This window comes from Manacus vitellinus, unplaced genomic scaffold (assembly GCF_001715985.3).
Source record: "Manacus vitellinus isolate BGI_N305 unplaced genomic scaffold, ASM171598v3 scaffold_3_pilon, whole genome shotgun sequence".
Lineage (NCBI taxonomy): Eukaryota > Metazoa > Chordata > Aves > Passeriformes > Pipridae > Manacus > Manacus vitellinus.
The window spans coordinates 678,744-701,772 of record NW_021940535.1 but is presented as its reverse complement, the minus strand read 5'-3'; the positions used below and the strand labels follow the sequence as shown (position 1 = coordinate 701,772).

At 40.1% G+C, this 23,029-nt stretch overlaps 1 protein-coding gene across 1 annotated transcript in view; it reads left to right on the top strand.

The window, feature by feature from the left end:
* Positions 1-23,029, top strand: part of LOC103755396 (integrin alpha-9) — a 121,127-nt gene that overhangs the window by 44,996 nt on the left and 53,102 nt on the right. Inside the window, exons 5-7 of the mRNA XM_018075097.1 lie at positions 4,659-4,809; positions 19,854-19,940; positions 21,305-21,384. Of these exons, the coding sequence (XP_017930586.1) occupies positions 4,659-4,809; positions 19,854-19,940; positions 21,305-21,384 (318 nt within the window). The remainder of the gene's footprint in view (positions 1-4,658; positions 4,810-19,853; positions 19,941-21,304; positions 21,385-23,029) is intronic.

The following is a 23,029-nucleotide window of genomic DNA, read 5'->3' as shown; positions in this document are numbered from 1 at the left end:
TGAAAGCCTTTGCTTCAAGAATTCTACCAGATCTCCTGTGCTCTGTCTCAGGCTGCCACCTTGGCAGCAGTGGCGAGGGGGGGGGAAGGCCAAGGTCACCCCCCTCTGCATTCCTCTCCATCCCATTCTAGCTTCCCAGGACACTCTGAGCTTCTCAGCTCCTCTCTGCAGTGCATGTCACACTTTACCCCTCCGTTCTAGGATGTGAGGGGTCTCCAAGGAGTCTGGGGGGTCTGGTTCAGTTCTTACCCCCAAAACTCTGTCTCTCTGCTGCTCTCTCTCTCTCTCTCTCTCTCTCTCTGTCTCTCTCTCTGTCTCTCTCTCTCAACTTGCAGGAGCTCTTTCTCTGGTACTGCATGCCTTTGTTGCTGCTTGGTATTATCTCTCCTGGCTCTCTACACCTTCTCCGGCCACTGTTGCTTCTGCTGCCACTGCTGCTGCTGCTGCTCACAGTGAAGAAACATTGCCCAGCTCACAGCTACAGACACATAGTCCAGTTTAGCACTGTTCCAAGTTCCTGCAGCCCCCCCACTGGTGGCTGGGAGGCCAAAGCCCCCCCAGGGGGCTTCTGCCCTCTGCTCCTCGTGGCCTGAGAACATGGCTACCACTTCTACCACCAAACTACAACTAACCTTCTCTTCCGTTTGCTTGTGGTATGTTTACATTTTGCAGGAGCGCAGATTGGAGAAAACTTCAAAACCTCCAGGGGTTACCACCCCCTGGGGTTTTACCATTTTCTTAGCTTCAGGGGGAAAACCTGGTTCAAACCACTACACTCTAGTTAAACTAGTTTTTGTTTGCATTCCAACCCTAGGATGCTGTCTTACACACACATGGAGGGACAGTACCATTGATTCCAAGGATAGCTTGTGGTTATTAAAGATGTTAGTTTCTGTATGTGCCTGCAAGGGTGAAAGATTAGATTAAAGCTTCTGTAGATGTTGTACCTCGTCTTGCTTATATCAGTTTCATAAACCAGAGTAGCTCCATTCAAGCCAAAAGCTGCTCCCTGGAGTAAACATTGTGTGAAAACAGAGATGGTTTTTTCCCCATCGATTCTTTAGTTCTGTTTATAAAGGGTTGTGAACATCTGAGTGCAGTTGAAATTACTGATAATAATAAAAGACACCAAATTTCTGTAGGGTTATTATGAGTGTATTTTTGTGTGGATGTTGTGCCCTGTTCTGTCCTTTTTACTTAAAAGTTTGAAGATACAGGTGGCTGGGAGTTGTATCTGTTGTGTATTTAAGGGGGATTTATGTGAAGAAACCACATTTGGGGAAAAGAAGACAAATTCCAGAGAAGTTTTGACTGTATGGTAACTAGCTGTAGCTAGAAATCACTGTTGTTTCTATACCATAACGAAGAGTGGTCTGTCATCTGTGTCTTCCCCCAGTCTCCATCCACCCCAAACCCCTCCCCCTTGTTTACTACTCAAATGCGTTCATTTTTAATGTTAAAGTGTTGAAAATATGGAAAAGATAAGGCTCTGTGCCATATTTCTGAATTGTAATATATACATGGGAACTGAAGTGCTAGAGACAGTAGCTCTGTGCCAGAAGGGTACTGGCACAAGCAATTCCATTGCCTTGGCCCAGGGCTCACCACAGTAAACACTTTTTCCATATGGGACATTTACTCCCTTCTTAAGGGGAAACATTAGCACATTGTTACTCAGTCTTCATGGAGAGCAATATTGTTACGATATTACTCCTAAAATGGGCTCTGCTGACACAGAACCTTGGTTGATCACTCCTCAAATTCTCATTTACATTTTTCCCATCACCTCATTTATATACTACTGAGGGAACACTGCAAAGTCTCTACTTGAGAAATAGATTAAAAAGTAGAGGAAAAGATCATTAATGAAATGATCTGATGGCCCCAGAGATTGTTTGCCACAGCTGGCTTAATGCACCTCAGGTAGGCTGTGGTCATCAGCTGCATGAGGTCTCTGAACCTTTACTAGCATAAACTTCAGTCTAAGAAGGGGATGGCAGCAGCTAGTTAATGCACAATAAGCCATTGTATCTTGAGCTTTTGGCTTAGTACTTAATCTAAATTGACTGTGAACTTTGCAGAGAGAGTTGACCTTTAACACACATGTGATGAGAAGAAATATAACCAAGCAATGTAAAATACTATAGTTTATACTATAGTGTGTAAAATGGTATACTGTAGTGGGGTTGTTTAAAAATTTTATTTGTTTTATATTTGGTTTTGGGGCTACTGCCCTCAGTTTTGCACTGAAATATCAAATGCATTCCCAGATCAGCTGAGGGTTTCAGCCTTTCATTGGCCCTTGAGGTTTAAGTATTTGCAAAATTCCTCCTAAAATTCAGTTAACCCTGGAGCCTGTGATAAAAAGCCAACAGAAGAAAGGTATTCAGGGTGGATGTAAAGATTCTGTGAAGATAAAATTAATATATACTTTAGTAACTGCAAAGACCAATGCTGATTGGTGAAGGTAGAAATCTGTTTGGCTCTGTCATAGCACCAGTGTTTGTTGACTCAGCTTTTACTGATTTACAAGCAAAAGGTGGGTTTCTTTAATTTCATCTGATGGAGGTGGAGGACAGATTGAACTTGAGTTGTTTTAAGCATTACCCATTTTAACTTACCACAGTTGTATCTTCCACTGTCCACTGAACAGTAGTGGTGATTTATCCATATAGATGATGATTTGTGGTAAGGAAAGAAAGGTTCCTAATATAAAAGGGAAAGTCAGTGACCCAGACTAACAGGATAAGTACAACCCTGTCACATTCCTTGCCCTATCTATGGACTGCACAGGCTGAGAAAAAGTGCTGAATGCTTTCTCAATTTTTGAAAAAATTCACCCTGGTGCAGGAAATAGAGAAAAATGTCCCTGCATACCATTTGGAATGCAGATTATGCCTCTACTGACCCAGGTTAATAAAAACACCAGCATCTTGGAGGATGGAGAAATGAAAATTGCAGGTCTTTTCAGTTTGTCTTTCTCAGTTGGTCTTTCTTCTCTTGCTGACCATAGTGCAATGCTGTGGTTTGGACATTAACAAAGAGCATTAAAGCATGCAAAAGCGATATTTGTTTTATCCTGAAATTTGTTTTCTTTTCTTAATAACTTATGAGGAAAAGATTAAATATTTGTATTTACATTTGATGTGTATTACCACTGTAGTGAGAAAATTTGGAGCCTGAATTTCAGAATTGCTTGCTACCTGCAAGTCTAGGCCATGTGAATCAAAGCTGCAAGTACTTAGTTCTTCTGAATTTCAAACTTTTTTTCTTTCCATGCAAACACTGATAGCTTGATATCCTTCATGTGTCTGTATGTATGTGTGTACAAATGTGTTTGCCTCTATATAATGTATATATACATTTACAGTCTACTGAGTTCTTTTACTCTCTTCATTTTTTCTTTGTTATGAGATGGTACTGTTCTGTGCAATTAACTGATTTATTTAATATATTTTCCCCCTTCTTGTCTTCCTTTACTTTTCTTTTTCTTTTTTGATTTTGTTTTTGTTTTTAACCTCTCTTCCTGTATGTGAGCAAGGTTATGAGGGTCATGTTGAGAATGTTGGCAGCTTTGTAGTTCTCATACAATAAAATATAAACAAAAACTCATTGCTGGATTATGTTTCTTAAATTGTTTGACATGCCTTGTTGAGATGAATGAAATGTGGTTCCTTCATACTTTTGGGATGACTGTACCCTAGAAGAAATAATGGAGAGCATCTCCCTGCTGTGCAACTGGAGGTCTTCGCCCTTTTCTGACTAGCCACTCAGTGTTTTCTCTGTGACACTGTCTCTCTTTCTCCAGAATGTATGAATGGTCTTAGATTCCAGTTATGATAACTGTAGCAAATTTCGTGTTTGGCTATTTTTGCTAATTTTTACATAAATACCTGGGATATCATATTATCTTTTACTGTACTGTCACATCCAAGACCTGCAGTTCTGTGCATTGATACTGTATTTTCTTGTGATTTGTCTTTAGCCTTTATTCCTACTTGTTAGCTCATCTTCTGGACAGCCTAGAAGGATGAAATAACAAATAATAAATGTACTATGAATATTTATATTAGCCTCTATGTGTGCATGTCTGTGTTTGTTCTTAATCTGTGATACCATATTGCAATAATGTGTTGATTTGCGATGTATAGCAGTTAGTTTAATTGAACCATCCCCTTGGTATTCCCCTTGTAGAAGGTGACTCCACCATGTTAGATCCAGCATAAACATCTGAAGAAAGATTAGTCACATTTAGTGAACATTTGTTGCAATTTCTACACATTCTTTTCATTTACACCAGTTTCTGGATTTTATTTGATCCTCATTTCCATTTTTTCTGTCCATAGCATAACTCAAAGAAGATTTTTCACAGGGTTGCTAGAATGTTACAATAAATATGAACCTTTGAGAGACAAACTTGTGTATTTGAATGCAGGCATAATATCTTGTTTGTTACATTTTCTTTGTTCACTTACTTTACAGTTTTCAACTAATTTGTTATCACTAAAAATAGGTCAGTGAAATAGTTCCACATGAGGATCACAGGGTTTTCTTACCGTTCCAAAAGTCAGAACCAGGAGTCAGGAGCTGTTCATTCCCAGTATGGCATATGTGAAAGTTGACTGGAGTTAAACCAGTGTAACTGTTTCTGCCTACAGTGTTGATGACAGAACTGCCTACCTGGCCCTGGGAGCAGTGAGGAACATCTCGCTTAACATTTTCATCTCTAACATTGGGGATGATGCCTATGACACCAATGTTTTCTTCAATTTTTCTGGGGAACTCTTCTTCATCAAAATGTGGCAAAAGGTAAGAAAGGCCAGTCTCACTGTGAACAATTCTTTTAACTTTAAGCCAATTTAATTACAAGATGTACGTACAGGGGGTGGCCTGGTGCACACTGTTGAGTCATTTGGAGGTTGATTTTGGTTATGCTGGACTTGAATTTCTTTCAGGCTATTTAATGAGATTTTTTCTTGTATGGTTTGATGTGTGTAGATTACACCCTTTGTATTTCTGTATAAGACACATACCTGTTATTTGTGGTGCACTAATGAAAGACAGTTTGTTTGAGGTATTAAGAGGTGGAGGGAGACTGGTTTGGAAACTGCTAAGATGTCAAATGGCACTGAAATACAAAGGGTACCTCTAGTTTGAGTGATACCACACTGCACTCAGCAGTCCTGGTCGTCTCCTGAACTGGACTCCTAGACTTACTCCTTGTTGAAACCAAGATACAAACCTGTTCTTTGCTCATGTCCTGGTGCAAGTTTGGGCTGCGGCCAGGGCACACCACTAAATCGGAGGTCAAGAGTGCTTTTAATTTCACCCACATGGAATGAAGTGATTTTGAGTTTTAGTCTGTTTTCATTTAGATTGAAATACTTGGATGTTTTCATTAGCAGAAGTTCGTTATAAGATAACGGTGTTGTAATACAAGCTTTTTGCAAAAAACTGCTGGCTGTGATAGCTGTCTGAGTAGGAATAATGTGAAAATAATTGTGCAAAATGGGAGCTGTACATTCTGTCTGTTTGTTCCTGCTTTTCACAGTCATTTGTTTCTTTGCTGGAGCTTTGTTTAGCTGTGCAAAACACAATAAGAGCAATATTTAAAACAGCAATACAACTGTTGCGAACTGTAGGATTTATTTGGTCTATTGAACCAATGAAATTGTGCCATTATTTGTCCTGTTTTATTATAGGTGTAAATTATTATAAACCTCTTAACTCATTGTATAATAAAAAACCCCATATAATTTCTTATACATGTTAATTCTTTTAGTGTTCAATTTTGACTACACAGTTGCAAGCCTCAGAGAATTATCTTTTTATTATGAGCTTCATTTTCAGACATTATGTGCTGCAAGTGTGCAATTTATCAGGAGGAAAAAGGCAGGGGATAAAACAGAAATGCCTTATGCCAATGCACAACTTCTCCTTAATGGAAATTTTATATGAAGATTTTCAGGGTCTGGCCCAGCTCCTGCTGAAGTCAGTGGGAGAGTTTCCATTCCTTTGCACTGGAAAAAAACCAAAGCTTGACGCATGCTCTTTTAAAAGATTGCTGTAGTCATTTTTTTTTCTTCTGTGCTTACATTTTAAATATTTTACACACACTGATTAACTGGAACACAGTTCCAGTTGTATGGATGAATACAGTCATGTAAGATGTACTTTCTGTAGAGTTTTAGAAGGCAGCTTATGCTATGGCAAAGCCTGTTTATAGTGAATCCTGACCTACCTGGTGGTGTACCACCCAAGGTGGTATTTCACCATGGCTGGGCACCAGCAGAGGTCCTGGCTTCTGTCCAGGTGGGAAGAGAAAAGGAAATCCAAAGTCCTGAACTTATGATACTTCTTCAAGGGGTGTAGAAGGACTCCCTGAGCCACAGGCAGCAGTTGCCCATTCTGTTTCAGTCCCTGCATGACCCACCAGGCAAGCTGCTTCTCTCTGCAGATTTTCAGGAGCTGCACAGAGCTGGGAGCCACTGCCATGGTTGCAGTAGTGCCAAGTAATGGGAGAGGGCTTTGGAAAAGGGATTCATCTGCCTCTGTTGCTGAGATCCAACCACCGCAATCTAGGCTGTTATCTTGATAAACTGCATTACTAGAAGAAAGGTAAAAACCCTTCACAGAGGGTAGAGCCCAGTATACAGTGAGCTCAATACACTTGATCTTGGATGTACTTAATTGAAGGTTATGCTGTCCCTATGGAAAAATCACCAGTGCCTTTCCTGTGTCCCAGTGTCTCTCTCCATTATCAAGTTTTGCACTTAAACTCAGTGGATAGAGACTTGCCAATGTTTGAGGTGAGAAATCTGTGGGAGAGGGTTCGTCTCCTGTGTTCTTAGGATGAAACTTAAAATTGTCCAACCTTTGATATCTTCTACAAAAGACTTAAATAAGAATTTATTTGCACAGCTTTCGGTGGCTTTCGTTGCAACAAGAAACGGGGATTTGTTTTTGTTGTAACTTGAAGCTTAAAGTTTATTGAGTTTCTGGTATGAAAGGTCAGTTCCCTTTTCAGAAGTTTCTTTTAGTGACTTTTAAAACAGGCAGCTGTCAGAAGATAAATGACACCCTGAGAGGAAAATCCAATAGAATTTTAAACAAATATATATATCTTCATAGTATATATAAACATATATATTATATATGTGTGTGTATATATGTATGTATTTGCATTGCTTAGTCCTGTGGGATGTTATAGTCATAGTGCTCTGTGGCTGGAAATAGTGCCAATTGCTCTCTTTCACCTGGTTGTTTGGATTTCTCCTGTGAACCTGATAAGATAAAAACAAAACCCTCTTTAATTAATCTTATTAAGCACAAAACATGGTCCTGTAGGCATACTTAAGTTGTAGCCTCTCTGAAGTCAACCACAGTTTTGCTATAGAAAGACTTAAAAAAACCAGCTGCACAGCCAAAAACATGAGTGTTTAGCTCATGTGAAGAGTGTTTAGCTGAAAATCCGAGGGGGGGACAGAGCTTCTTAAGAAATCACAAGCTTTCCTTTCCCTGGGTTTAACATTAGTCTGTGTTCCTTTTAGCAGAAGCAGGTGCATTAAACCCTGTCTGAAGAAGGCCCCAAATCTGGTTTTTGTGAGAGAGCTTCCTGTGGCATTTCATCAAAACCAGAGGTATTGAGCATAGCAGGGAGGACGAGTGAGAAGCATTTCAACTGGCTTCATTGCAGGCTCTGAGGACAAGCAGGGGGCCTTCTCTTCATTGCAACTCCCCACCCAGTCAGGCTGCAGGGGATGCCGAGCCCGGCGCATTCCCAGCCAGCAGCGCTTTTGCAGCCTGCGTTTGGGAGGAGGCCAGAAAACTTGCACTTGACTTTTGGCCATAACAATCTGCAGAAACAGTGCTTTCCACTGAGCAAGGGAAAAGGAGGAGTGAACTAAAAAGCTGCTCTATAAAGTAGTGTGGCACCTCTTAAAGCCTTACAGTGGATTGCTAAGCTTGCCTTTTAAAAACAGGATATATATATGTTAAATAAACCTGTTTCAATATCCCAGTGCTGTAGGTAATGGATTACACCTCTGCATTTCTGCATTGTTCCTGGGTTACAGGGTATTTATGATCTGATAAGGTTTTTCCAGGAAAATATCCTAATGCACACTGTGTTTGAGTTTCTGAAAGACCAAAACCCCCAAACCTGTGTGTGTTTGTAAAAGGCATTTCCTGGGGTTTCAGATTTGGCTTTGGTTGTTGGGAATTGTATGTTGAGCTAAGGTTTTTTAATTCCAGGAAAATACCCAGTGCCAAGCTCATTATTATTGTTGTTACTTAATGTTATTATTTACACTTGAAAATTACTAACAGGGAAGGACGGAAGAGCAGGAGGGCAGGGTAAGGCTGGATTTTATTGATTGTGTTTTCTCATCCAGTTTGGTTTTAATTGTGAGTTTGGGTTTTTTTTCAATTATTTGTGAGGTTTTTAGTTTACTTTTTCATCAAACTATGTGTAGTTGATGACACTTGAATTTATTTTCTGAATTTGTTTTGAATTTACGCATTTCTTAATTTATATTATCTTGTAACAGTAAGATCAAATAGCTGTGTTGCAGTTGAATACACCAATATTTATTATAATTGAAGCCTTATACACAAAAGATTGTCTTACAGTATATGTGGGCATATATTATCCAAAAGATAAGTGCCACTTATCTTTTGTTTCTGCTTTTAGTTTTTGGTGTTTTGAAGATATGTTTTTGTTGTAGAATAAAAATGCATATAACTATATTGGGTTTGTGTAGCAAGGTTCTGGTAGTAGGTGGGGCTATAGGAGTGGCTTCTGTCAGAATCTGTTGGAAAGCTTCCCCCATTTTCTCATAGAGCGAATGCCAGCTGGCTCCAAGACAGACCCACTGCTGGCCAAGGCTGAGTCAGTCAGAGGTGGTAGTAACACCTCTGTATTAATGTATTTAAGAAAGAAAAAAAGTTATTGTGCAAATGTAGTTGTGGCCAGAGAAGAGAGGTGCAAGAATATGTGAGGGAAACAACTATGCAGACACCAAGGTCAGCAAAGAAGGAAGGGGAGGAGGTGATCCAGGCAGCAGAGCTGAGATTCCCCTGTAGCCCATGATGAACATGGTGAAGGACGTTGTCCTCCTGCAGCTCGTGGAGGTCCAGGGGGGTGCAGAGATCCACCTATAGCCCGTAGAGGAGCCCCACGTCAGAGCAGGTGGATGCCCAAAAGAAGTCTGTGAACTCATGGGAAGTCCGTGCTGGGGCAGGCTCCTGGCAGGGACCTGCAGACTCATGGAGAAAGGAGCCCATGCTAGAGCACCTTTCCTGGTAGGACTTGTGACCCTCTTGGGGACCTACACTGGAGCAGCCTGTTCTTGAAGGAAGGGACTCCTATGGAAGGTATCTACACTGGAGCAGTTCATGAAGAACTGTCTCCTGTTGGAGGGATCTCATACTGGAGCAGAAGAAGGACTCCTCTACCTGAAGAGGACAGAACAGCAGAAACAATGTGATGAACTGACTGTAACCCCCATTTTCTGTCTCCCTGTGCCTCTCCAGGAGAAGGAGGTAGAGCCCAGGAAGGAGGGAGGGGTGGGGGAAAGGTTTTGTTAAAATTTGTTTCACTTCTCATTATCCTGCTCTGATTTTGATTGGTAATAAATTCAGTTAATTTCCCCGAGTTGAGTCTGTTTTTCCTGTGATGATAATCAATGAGTGATCTCTCCTTGTCCTTATCTCATGGACCTTACATTATATTTTCTCTCCCCTGTCCAGTTGAGAAGGGCAGTGATAGAGTGGCTTTGGTGGGCAACTGTCATTCAGCCAGGGTCAAACCACCACAGTAATTACCGTAATAATTAAAAAACAATCTCTCTGTTAATACGCATTCAACCACGATTTAGTAGTGTGAGATATGTGTGTGCATGAGCACATGTATACATGTATGTGCAGTGAGATGAAGGAGTTCATCTAGCCAGCTTGCTTCCCAGTTATTTTGTTCCTATTTACTTGTCCTGTTGTTGAATGCAAAAGACTGTTGCCCACATCATGCCAGGAAATGACATCTCATGCCTTTGGAAGGGAGAGCTTTATGTATCTTGGAATAAATGAAAACATTATTTCAAATGATGACAACAAAATAAGTTTTTTTCCAAGATGGCTGCCTAGCTCAGTAGCTTGGGAAGGTGTCTTGTAAATCAGCTGAGTGGATTAGGAGTGGCAGTGAAATTTTTCTGCTCTCCTGCTGTCTATTGTAGGAAGCGAACAAAAGGAAGGGGTGCTTCACACCATGTCTGGTTTGTGCAACTCATGACACTGGTCCTTGAAAATAAGAATATGAAATTATTTGTGTGATTAGCATTTGTGTTAAAACTGATGCCATATTTTCCAATATTAAGATGGAAAACTTATGCGGAAGTAAATTGTGTCTATAAAAACAAATACCTGATGTAAAGAGACTGTGTTTGGGTCATTTTCAGCATGTATATGTTACTTGAGAAAGTTTAATTATTGGTGTTTCCAGTTGTGTTGGCTCTGATTCAAGACTTTTAAGTCTTAGCTTTGTTATTACTCCCTTTAATTTTTGTCCTTTTTTGTTTGTTTTTTTTGGTGAGGCTGCAACAATGAAGCTATCCATATGTATTTATAAGGCAAGGAGTATAGCAACAGGAGCAACATATATTTTGGAAATATCTGCAAGGTTGGATATCTGCAAAGGTACCTGATGTAGCTTACCTGCTCTGATACAATCATGAAAGTTTTAAGCAAGGAATTATTTGTCTTTCTATTCCAAGCAATAATTGCATTTCTCTACTATAGAAAGTACTTAGAATCATAGAATCTTTAAAGTTGGAAAAGACCTTCAAGATCGAGTCCAACCTTTGTCTGAACACTACCATGTCAACTAAACGATAGCACTAACTGCCATATCCAGTAGTTTCTTGAACACTTCCCTGGGCAGCCCATCCAATGCTTATCCACCCTTTCAGTGAAGAGATTCTTCCTGATGTCCAACCTGGCACAACTTGAGGCTATTTCTTCTTGTCCTGTCAGTAGTTGCCTTGGAGAAGAAGCTGACCCTCACCTTGCTACAACCTACTTTCAGATAGTTGTAGAGAGCAATAAGGTCTCTCCTGAGCCTCCTTTTCTCCAGGCTAAACAATCCCAGCTCTCTCAACTGCACCTTATATGATTTATTCTCTAGACACCCTTCACCAGCTTCGCTACCCTTCTCTGAACATGCTCCAGTACCTCAAAGGCACTTGTATCTTAATAGGAGTTATGACCCTGATTCTTTAGTGAGGATTATAAAAGACAGGTGAAAACTGAATCATTGGAATGGCTTTTGTTTGCTTTTATAAAACATGAATTCATACAGGCTTAGAATGCTAGTAATTTCTTCATGATAAAAGACATTAATTATGTTAAACTATTCAGTCAGTAACTTGAGTTTGTAAAACTTTCTTATATTCCAAGCTTGATGCTTCACTACTTTATATTTTTAATAGCTTTTTAGTTGTGGAGTGTCAGTAACTGCTCCATCCTACAAGCAGGCAGCGCTTTTGTTCTCACTTTTCTTGGTTCTCTAAAGAAGAGAAGTGACACAGCAAACAAGAAGGGCCACTTTCAAGAGACAAATTATAATAATACAGTCTTAAATGAAGTTGTCTTATTAGAAGTATCTCATCATTGCTTAGCATCCTTTAAAGGAAGGAAGGATGAAAGAGGAAGTCAATTTGCAAGAGGGAGAAACCAGAGAGGGATTCAAGTGCAAGTGACCACAACCTGCTCAAGGTGAGTTTTGCCTAAATACTGCAAGGGACAGAGGATTTCATATGAATTCTTCCCATGAAAAGAATGCTCTTCCTTTTTTGGTAGAAAATGAATGAACTGGCTTTGGAGCTGGTACTGACCTTCTTCCAACATTTCCTCTATCGTTCTTCCATGGAAGCAGACAATTCCCATCCCAAAGCCACTCTCAGCCCAAGACAAGTGTTAAAAACAAGGAGGAGTGCTGGCAGAAAGTGATTGAGAAAAGCTCTCCAGCCCTTATGTGCTCCTCCAAAGCCTCAGACAGCAAAATGCCCAGAAAATGGCATGACAAGTGTCTTGAGAGGTTTCCAGTGCCTACAGTCAAGATAGGTGCTGGCCTCCTTGCAGCTTTTCAGCGCAGATGATTCCTCTCCTGTGGGATCTAGAAAACATTAGAGGCTCATAGGGATGGGAGGAAAAAGGTGGAGTGAGTTTTTTGACCCCGGGAAGACATTTGGTTTGGGTTATGTTCAGAGGCTAGAGAGGCCTCCAGGAGCCTGCGTTTATCCTGACAGGACCAGCAGCCCCCTGCACTTGGAAAAGAGGCATGAGTGTCAAGCCTGAGCTAATGAAACTTCCCTGGGATGTGAAGGTATCTGCAGAGCCCCAGCATGAGTTCCCAGACTGATGGTGTCAGCTGAGATGTTACCTCTCAGGTGGTAATTGCTGCTGTGGGGGTGGGCTGGCCTCAGAAATGCAAACTTGTCATTAAGAGACAGATTCCAGAAAATACAGATTTGCTCTGATGAGAATTATTTTCCTCTATGACTGCTTTTGTCCCGCTGTCTGTGGAAGGAATATATAAGGCTCTCTATTCCAAATTTTTATGAGACGTATTACAGACATCACAGGGAAAGTCTGCTGTCTCCAGCCATTACTCACCTGGACAACTCCAGTGGAGATACTGGTCATCCACAACTGTTAGGCAACTGTTCTCTACTTGGGGGATGCTATCAGTTTGTCCCAAATTAAAAGCTCTATGCGACTTAGTCATATGGCCCACTGTGTCCACATTTAAATGGCATTCCTTATGTTATCAATAACACCCAGGTTGTGCAACAGTGGATGAGTGTTGTTGTGTGGGTAGTTGGAAATCTGGCCTTTAAGCTCCCGCTTTGCTGGCAGAGTATGTGTAGCTGTACATTAACACATATGGAAAAGGGTCATAGAGTTAGGCCTAGCCAAGCGGCATAGTTGAAATGTGGCCAACCTCACAATCAGTGAGGGTCAGCTGACCTAACAGCTCAGTGGGGACAGTGTATCTTGGTGATGTTCCCTGGATTATTTCCTATATGTTGAAAAAAATAATTTCAGCTGTTGTCAGCAAGCAGGGAAAAGAAAGATTTAGCTGGTGTAGTACAGTGAAAATTGATAAAGTCTAATTGGTCTGTTAAAATGGGAACTAATGTGTCAGTAAAGGAGGTGGAACTTCTCAGGGTGGCACCAGATCTCCCTTATTCCTTATGGTTTCACCCCCTTCCCTGCAGGTCCCTTAAAAGATAAAAGAAGCTTTGTTGGTTGGTTCTGAAACTTGTTTTGGGGTTTAATCACTTGAGCTGAGTGAACAATTTCTGTTGCCTCTTCAGCTTCTGAGTTGCTGTGCTCTAGAAATTTGCTGCACTAGCTTTTCATCAGTTGAGATAAATGTTTATGAGAGAGTGTGTTGGGAATATCCAGTAAACAGAAAAGTTTTTGTCTTTCCTTTTTTGCTCAAAGATTTGCCATGTTGACTGGGATCAGTGAACTCATGATCTGTAAATAACTTCAATTGAGGAAGGAGAGGGAAGAGGCAAGAGGCTTTAATTAGTTATATAGAAAGAGTTGTTTTCACAAAATAAGGAGCAAATCCAAGATGTTTGAAGCCTGACTTGTTGAGTTTGGGGTGGAGTGTGCCTACAGCATTTACTAATGAGGTCATGGAATAGGACAGGAAATTTCTTCCTAGAGAAAACTTTTTTTTCCTCTCTAGTTCTTTTTATGAAACAACTGTTGAGGTTCCCCAATGCCCTTTCAAATTTATTTTCTCATAATGAATTAAAGGATCAATTCATTAGCAGAATACAGAATGCCCCACTGCCCCACATCTTCATATGTGCATTTGGTTGTGTGCACGTCAGCATACTCAGGTATGTGGTTTTGCTGACTCATTAAGCACTGGGATGACAAGGGTCTTTGCTGGTGAAACAGCAATTTGTAAAATTTATGAAGTGTAATATTCATATTTGCTGATTTGGTTTGCTAGGGGAATATCTATGTGTTGGAAAGTAAAGGAAAACTTTCAGTCTCTGTGATGCTTTTAAAAACAGACCTATGCGATGCACACAGAAAATCTTTTTGTTTCATTGTATAATTTGATTGGATAGCCAATATTCTTCAATCATTGCATTCAAGACGTTAGATAGATGCTAGTTTCATGACGATGTCTAGCTGAGCAAGTCTGTATTGAGTCTAGGAAATCTAGGAATAGCAGTTAATGAATAACAATAATTTTCACATTATAGTTGCTATTGATGCTGATTTATCGTTGACTTGGCCTTCACATTATTCACATTGTTACTTCGCATTCCACCTGTGTTTGGAAATTATTTACAACAGATGAAATGTGTGAAGCTCAAGATCCAGAACTGTTATGTTAAAGAGTAAAGCCATTTTAATTTATTTCCATCATGAACATCTTTTCCTTCCTTATGAGTGATTCCATTACATACTTTGCTTTGGCTAGCGGAGAGCTGTACACAGAAGAGTTTCTGAACACAAGGTGTTTGCTTGAAGTTGCCAAGTAATCTGTGTTTCTAAAAAATGGAATAAAACTCATGGGATTTTCACTCTGAGAGCAGAAACTCCTTGAAATGCAATGAGAATTTTTCCTTTTAAAAGCTTTTAAAGCTATGGCTACCTGTTCCAACCACTGCAGTCCATCTTCAAAGCTACTATCAGTAACAGGATTTTTTTTTCCCAGCTTGGAATGCACACTCATAGCTTATGAGAGGCCTTGTGGCCCTCCCAGGTGGCCTGGTGCCACCACTGTGTGTCACAGCCACTGCCTGGGAAGCTGGCCTCAGAGAAGCAGCGCCTCCCAACACTGTGCACAGTTCTCCCTGTCTGATCCCTGGTTGTGCAGTGTTGAGAAAGTTGGGCACTTATGGCAGTGGGTGTTTGAAAACTCTGTGCATTTGAAACTCTTGAAACAGATGAACAAAAGAGGGAACACCAAGCCCCAAAACTGCAGGCTCATTTTGTGAGATACTGAGATATCCAAATGTGAGTTGATGGTGCCTTTGGCAGTGGGCTGACGAACTTGGGGAAGGTCTGTGCCTGGCAAGGTCTTGCTCAGAAACATGGAGGAAATACTGTCTGCTCAGCTACCAGAGAGTACTGAGACAAAGGAGACATCAGACTGCTAATTATCCAAAGAAAAACAAGGCCCAAAAGGCTTTTGAGGATGATAATCAGAGCAGCTTTTAAGAGATATCTGAAGTAGATCAGACCCATCATTTCAGTCATTTCAGATGATTTTTACTTAAATTATTGTACAGTGCTGGTCAGTTTCCAGTCAGTAATACCACTAGTCCTCTTTGTGTTGTTGCAGTTTTAAAATAACCAAGAAAGCACCATTTTAGAGGAAAGTGTGGTATTCATGGAATTTTGTGTTAGAAGAACCAAGCTGTATGCACATGAGGGGGCCTCCAAGATTAAACTACTTTCAGCTGTACTTGCTCTCAGCCATAGAGAAACTCAGTCTGAGCCAGACTTTTTATTTGAAAAAAATCCCTAACCTTGTATGAGTTCAGGCATCCATAATTGCACTGCACATGTGACCCACATTCTTTGGTGACCTCAGTTGCTGTGGAAAGAAAGTACATTAGTACGCTCAGGAGGTAGCTGTTAAATTAATTGGTGCATCTTCATATCCTTGAAGCCTCAGTGAAGGCCTTTAGAGAATTGTGAGATGGGGAGAGAAAAGGGTAGGAGCAAAATAAAAATTCTGCTCTCCAAACCTTAGGGAAACCCACAAGTTGTTGATAGCACAACTGAAGGGCTTAGACCGAGATTATGAAGAATGATTGGAAGAAGCCATTTCAAACATCATCAGAGAGGTGAGACTTTATTTTAGGTTCCTGACTTGGGAGGTGTTTATGTTACCCAGCTTTGCTAGCTAAATGTATAGGAAGCAGATTACCAGCTATGAACAGACATATGTTCAATGATATCTCCCAAAAGTAAGAAGCTCTTAAATTGCAGGTCCATTCTATATAATTGCCCTGTTGTGTGGAACAAAACATCCAGATGTTTATCTAGACTGTCATTTGGGAAAGTATCCCTACTCATGAAAAGTGCAAGTTGGAATTATTGAGGTATAAGTATGTGTTTTAAGTCAGGATCCATGATGATAATAAAAAACTGTACAAATTTAGAAAATTTTCCCAGTACCTGATGTAAGCCTCTACCTTTGGAGCAGGCCAGAAAATTTCCAAATAACTAATGGGAGGAGTTAGTTATAAAGTCTGTATACCGGAGAGGATATAGTAGGTAAATGCGTAATACCTAACTTTTGCGGCTTAGTGTAGCATGAAGTGGATTGTGCAAGTAGCCCTCTTTTGTGATATTTTCTTTGCATATTTGCAAATTGCAACATTCCCAAGTCACTGCTTCTAGGCACTATATTAATATGATCATTAGCAGCTTCCTACTCAGTTGAAACCACACATAATATTTAAACTTAAAAACACTTATGTCCAGAAGTAAGGCCAATTTGTTACACCTCTGCTTATTCCCCCAATCACATAACGCAGTGGTTATGTTTGACAGTATTACACTGCAGAATCTGAGTGGTTGTTTCCCCATTGTGCTCCTTATAATGGAGTTAGAACTTGACTGCTTCATTGCTCGTGTTATAATTATCAGGAACTATTCTTTCTGTGATAAAGGACTTTGAGAAACAGATGTGAGTCAGCCTGAGCTTCATATTTCTCATAACCAGGTCAATATTTGTTATACAGTAATAATACAGCTATTTGACTAATTATCTGGCTATATATATGATTGACTGAGAGTATAAAATGCTATGAAATGTTTCAAAAAGAAAACAAAGTTTTCCAGATAAACCTTCACAGTGTCTTGTTGGAAGGGAAACTTCCAACCCCTTTGTCTGTGTTTTCTATGTAAACTTGAAACTCATGCAATAAGCTGAGTTCTCAGCTGAGTTGTGTTGTTATAGAGAAGCATTGCTCACAAAAAGCGTTATTACCTAACATGAGTGAGAAGTGGCATCCACAATTTCTGTAAGCCCTGATTTGCACTGCTCTTCTGTATTTGTAAGATAAGACAGCACCTACCCTTAAGACTGCTGGAACAGTGTGAAAATTGAGTTTATTTAGTCCTTACAGAGTGAGAGAGAGTGTTAGAGAGCTGGCCATGATAGGAAACCCCATGAAGAAATGATTTTCTCTCCCTCCAAAACAGACCACTGCAAATAAAGCCTGAAGCCAAACAGTGAGCAGTGAATGAAAACCAAAATATTTACTCATTAAGTTAGCTTCTCCATCCTAATCACGGAACAAGGCAAGGAGTCCATGGGAAAAGTTTTCTGGGTAGCCTGTGTAATTTATAAGTGTATGGAAGGCTGACCTAGTATGATGCAGTCAAACTTAATCATTAAACTGGATGGTATGTTAATGAAGCCAGAAGGTTGTTCAAGTCAATCTTACTGCATCCATTAAACTTTTCCAAGCAACAACAGCCAAAAAAAGGCCAATGCTATGTTATCTGTCATTTGCTTAACAGGAAATTATAAAACCTGCAGCCTGCCAGCTGTCAGGGCTGCAAAGGCACCAGTGTGCAAAATGAAGGAGTGCTCTTCTTCTGTTATCAAGATGAGAGTTCTTTCTTTTATCTTGTTGTTTCACATCTCTGAAGGGATATGGCCTTGAGGAGAGGAGGCAGTCTCTTGGGTCTGTCTAGTCACTGTTACCGCCAGACTGCTATGTAATTAGAAACTCCTCTTGAAAGAACACGGGCTGGGATTTGATGAAAGATAGTTCATAGTTTGCCCCACTTAACAAGGGAAGTTGAATAACCCAGAACCATGAATATTTCCAGAGGAAACAGCTGTGAAATTTTTCATTTGGTTATGTAGCTCCTCAGAGTTTGTGTTCACTTGATCTCTTGCATAAAACTGAGAACTTCACAGATTGCTGAGAGGAAAAGGGAGTGAAGGGGACACTTTACCCATGAAGCACTTGTTTTTCTGTTTTGAGTTAAATGGAGGAGAAAATCTAATGCACTGTATGACGATGGCTACTCCGTACTACTGAAGCTAGATGTTTCATTTGCTAAGCAGTGCCATCTTTTGTATTTCTGGAAATAGAAGCCTACTGAAGATTGCAAGGAAACAAATCCAAAAAGAAGCTGAATGGGGAGTCCACTACTCTGGCATTTTAGTAGTACTGCAGTAGTATCATTCCATTAGGCATTGATTTTCTCACATTATTTTTACTTCTCATGAAACCAGTGAAACACTGTCTGAGTCAGGTAAGAATTCGGTCTATCATTTTCTAGAAGTGTGTGCCCTGATTTGGACCATGATTTTGAAGATAAAAGAGGCTTGTCTTTCAGATTATCACAGAAAGCAGTTCAAAGGTCAAGAATCTGAATGCCGTCAGATGCCTAATTAGAATAATAAAAATGTCTGTGAAGTGCTAATGTTGTGCTTGGGTCAGAATGCGAAAGGCAGAGAGATGCTTATAACCCATGTTTATGGTTCAGGAAGCTACTTCCACATATGCTTGTTACAACTGAGAATGTTACCCCTGGAACTTGTAAGTGCGTATTTAAAGCAGAACTCATATTTGAAGTAATTTGGGAAATGTACACAAGAAAACAGAGCCCGGGCTTTGCAAATTGCTGTAAATACTAAAAACAGGTCAAATAAATCATAGGTCTTGTTGCTAAGAGATTCTCAGCTACATGTCTAGAATAAAGTTAATTTATAGATTCAGATATGTAACATTTCGGTGTTTGTATTGTAGCTACAGTTCCAGTGATGATGTAGTCAACAGTAGGGCCTAGAGAGGTCTCCAACCCAGTCTAAATTAAACACTTGCATTTGGTCTGCTGAACAGTTTTCTACATCCTTTGACTACAATAGGAGCAGTGACATGTAGATCATAAAGCAATCACTTGCTGTGTAGGCATTTAAAAATGTATATCAGATTCTAGAGTTGAATCCCACTCCTAAAGTTAGTGAGGATGAACTTGCCCACAGTGACAGAGCATTAAACTGTTCCCCAATAATCTGGAGATGAGAATATGCTGTCCTGAAGCCAGGCACTTATTTTATGGAGCAATTAAATATTCTCCATTCAGCAGAAGTATTTTTGTTGTAGTTCAGTCACCAGTCAAGCAGGATAGGGCTGCTCTAACCATTGGCATTTGAATTATTGACAATATTCATAGTCAATGTTTAGCATGAGAAGAGGATCATCCCTCTACTTTATCTATGCCACCATTACCTCACTAAAGAAGGTTGATATCCTTACGAGCATGATTCATTTTGTGGACCAGAACAAGAGATGAGGGCAGTGAATGTCACCAGGACATTAACTTTCTCTCCTGCATCTGTGTGTGGCATGGCTTAATCACCGTCTCCTGACACAGTTCTCTTTTTGTGGTACTGGTATCTGGAAATACTACCTTGGGAAACTTGTATTCTGGATTATTTGAAAGCTGTCTTTTAATGAACAGAGGGCAGAACTGATGGTCTGAGTTATCCAAGTACTTGGGCTGATCCCTTGGCTCTAATGTGTTTAGTCATGTGGTATTTTCTTATATATATATATGTGTATATATATATATATATATATATCCCTCAGAGCAAGGTTCTGACAGTTGTCTTCTTCCCAGTACTGGTCTGACTGAGGTGGAGTAAGGAAGTGCTACACAATGCTATAGTGGGAAATACCATTGTGATGACGTATTCTACAATACGTCATCACAATGGTATTTCTTAGCAATCCTCTTTTTCTCCCCAAATCTATCATCTCATGTTCTTTTTTATTTTCTTACAGGAGGAGCTGGGCATTGCCTGTGAGTTGCTGGAATCAGATTTCCTCAAGTGCAGTGTGGGATTTCCTTTCATGAGATCAAATTCTAGGGTAATGTTGTGATATTTGCAATTTGCAGAGTAATAGTTCATTCACCTCTGTCTCCGAGGAGTGGCTGGGAATAAACTGCTCTATTAAATGTCTGTGAATGATACTTTCTCTAGCTTTCTAACCCAGATATCCAAGCCTTTCACAGTTACAGACTGTAGCTGTCCTCTTTCCCAGCATACAGAGCCAATGACAGTGCCCTGTGTAGTGCAATAAAATGCTTTTGAAAAATTATGCAAGAGTTGCAGCTGTGAAAAGCTTGCATATTTCCTCTGTAGAAAATTAGAAAAGAACCCTCTGTCTTATTTATGTTGCCTTACTCTGTTTTTGTCTTTGTCTTCTTTCCCATTAAAGTGCAATTGAATTTATACAAATTACAATGAAAATGTACTAATGGCTTTTTCATATTATGGTCTCCTGGTAGATTTTTTAAAGAGGATTTTGTTGAATAATAGAAGATGCACTCTCTCATGATGTTTAAAAATCCAGCTGAGTTCTTTCTGTCACTAAACTGAGCTGGATAAATGACCAACTCAGAAAGGTGAGAAAATAGGGAATAACTTTAGGATGACCCAAACAAAAAGAGTCTGAAATTTTTCAGAAAGTTTCAGTTTCATGAGCTAATCCTTTCCATTTGAATTGGGATATCCTTTGACCCAACACAAAAGTTTTTTGTTTTCTTAGTCTTATTGACTGTTTCATGCTCTTTTGAAACATCTAAAAATATTTTTAACAGAATAGAAAAAATAAATGCAGTAGCAAAATATTATCTAGAATGTAAGAATGTAAGCCGTTGAAATTAGTATGAATTTCGATACTGTTTCACTTGGCCAAAACCCGTTTTGGAGTTAGGCAGAAAAGTTGTTACATGGAGAAGTTATTCGTCAAATTAAATTCTCTTTTCAGAATTAGCACATGATTTCACCCATTATGATGAGTGTCCTGAATGCTGCTTTAGCTTGTGCCACTTGTTCCAAGTCTCTGCAGACCTGTGGTGTGATTTTTATTCCCCTAAAAGATGTCTTCAACAGCAAACATGTAGATTGGTGCTGAGATAGTTTCAGGTAGTGATCCCTTTGTACTGGAGAACTATTTCCCTGGCAAATGATCTCCTCAAGAAATATCTTTGAATGGCAATTCTAGTAAAGGCCTTTTCTCAGTGAAAGGAAAAACCAAACTCTAGTATTTGATGAGAGGCAAAATGGCTAAGATTTAAAAGTTAATCTGCAGTAGAGGAAAATCTCATACATGTATCAAAATATGCTACTTTTTTTCAACTAGACCAGTAAAATATATGTGAAGTTTCAGAATAAATACATTTTGAAACAATATGCAGTATTTCTAACTACTACTTTTTCTTTGCACAGTATGAGTTCAGTGTGATCTTTGATACAAGCCACTTGTCTGGGCAGGAAGAAACGCTTACCTTCCTTGTCACTGCCCAAAGGTAAGGGGACCTTTATATGTCTGGATGACTTGGATATTCTTTATTGTATGAAGTGTGTATTACATATGCTTGACAGTTGTGTGATATTAGTTGTAGGCATGTATATGTATAGTAAATTAGGTTAAATTACTCAGGCTAAATGCATATATTTGGATAATGCAGAGGAAGCATGTGTTGAAGCTTCCTGAAAAATGAGATAGGATCATACATAGGTTTTCTTTGCCAGGCAGTTGCAATTCTGAAGAAGCAATCTGTATTCTCTCAGTTGAAAGGCTCTTGTGTTTCAGTGGCCATCTCTTTGGGCCCTGTATCAAGCTTTGCTCAGTTGATGATCAGCACCAGACAGAACCATTTGTTCCAGCATTTGAATGAAATAAGCATGCTTGGATGCAAACCAAAAAAGATAAATGCTTTAGTCAGATGGTCAGGGATCTCACTGACAGGTTCCAAAGTTGCATGTCTATTTTTCCCCCATCTGGATCTTCGGTGAGCTATGGCAGATTGCGGAAAATGGCTAAATAGGGTACTTCCCCCAGGGCACTTGAAGCAGGCATGGAAGTAGGTTGACGCCGAGTTTGCATCATAGGCATTTTATCTCGGGCAGAATAAAAGGTGTGACACGTGCTCTGTGTCTCCTAAGATGATGTACCACAAAGAAGCAGACTCCATGGGTGATTCAGTCACAAGCACTGTCAAGGTCTATGTGGGAACCAATGCACAGCTGCATTAACATGGGCCATGAACTTCTGCTTTGGTGTGCTGCATGTGTGACTAGTTCCTGCTTCCACTTACTGTGTGAGTGAGCCAACTTCATACTCTTCCATGTCAAAATCAGGATCTCCAGCCTGAATTCTCCTCCCAAACTGGATCACACTTCTCCAAACGGCTGGAGATGAGATGAGATGTAGCAGCTGCTGAGTGACTCTCATGAGGCATAGTCTTCCCCTACAGTAACAGCTGTAGGTGGGATCAGATCCTGCAGCATGTAGGGCTGGTATGAAACACTGAAAATGAGACCTTGCATCACCACATCTTTCGCATTAGGGAAGTTTTATTCTCCCTGAGGAGAAGTGAATCTTTTGTTTAGGTGACCCTGTGATGTGTCTCAGTCAGACAGATACATCAGTACATGCTGGGTGAATTCCAACTGGTGCAAAGATGGGTCAGCAGTGCTTTAAATTTGCCCAGCCAGTGTTTTCCAGCTATTTTCTCTGCCTTTGATAGCACAGGGCTTCCCTATGTAACCTCACTCCTTGTATTTCTGTGCTGTGCCGGTGAGAAGGGCTAGTCAGTGCCTTTAGATGGAGCAAAGAAATAAACAGTAATTTTTATATATGATCAGAGTTGTTAAGAGAAAGTTTCTTATTCCAGAAGTTTGAGCAGGGTGACAGTTTGGAAGGATTCAGCTGAACCTCCAAAGACAGCAATGCAGGCCTCAGTGCTGATTACCCTCATTTTCTCTGTGACTTTGGGCAAATTGCTCAATTCCCTTGCTGTCAAATAAGTGTAACAAGAGTTGCAGGAAGGCCTGAGGTAAAGTCAATGATAAAGAAATGGAGAGGAGGTGCCTGTGCTGTGACCAGGCTGCAATGAGTGAGGACATTGTTTCCACACAAAACTGGAGCTGGTGTGACAGAAATGGCTG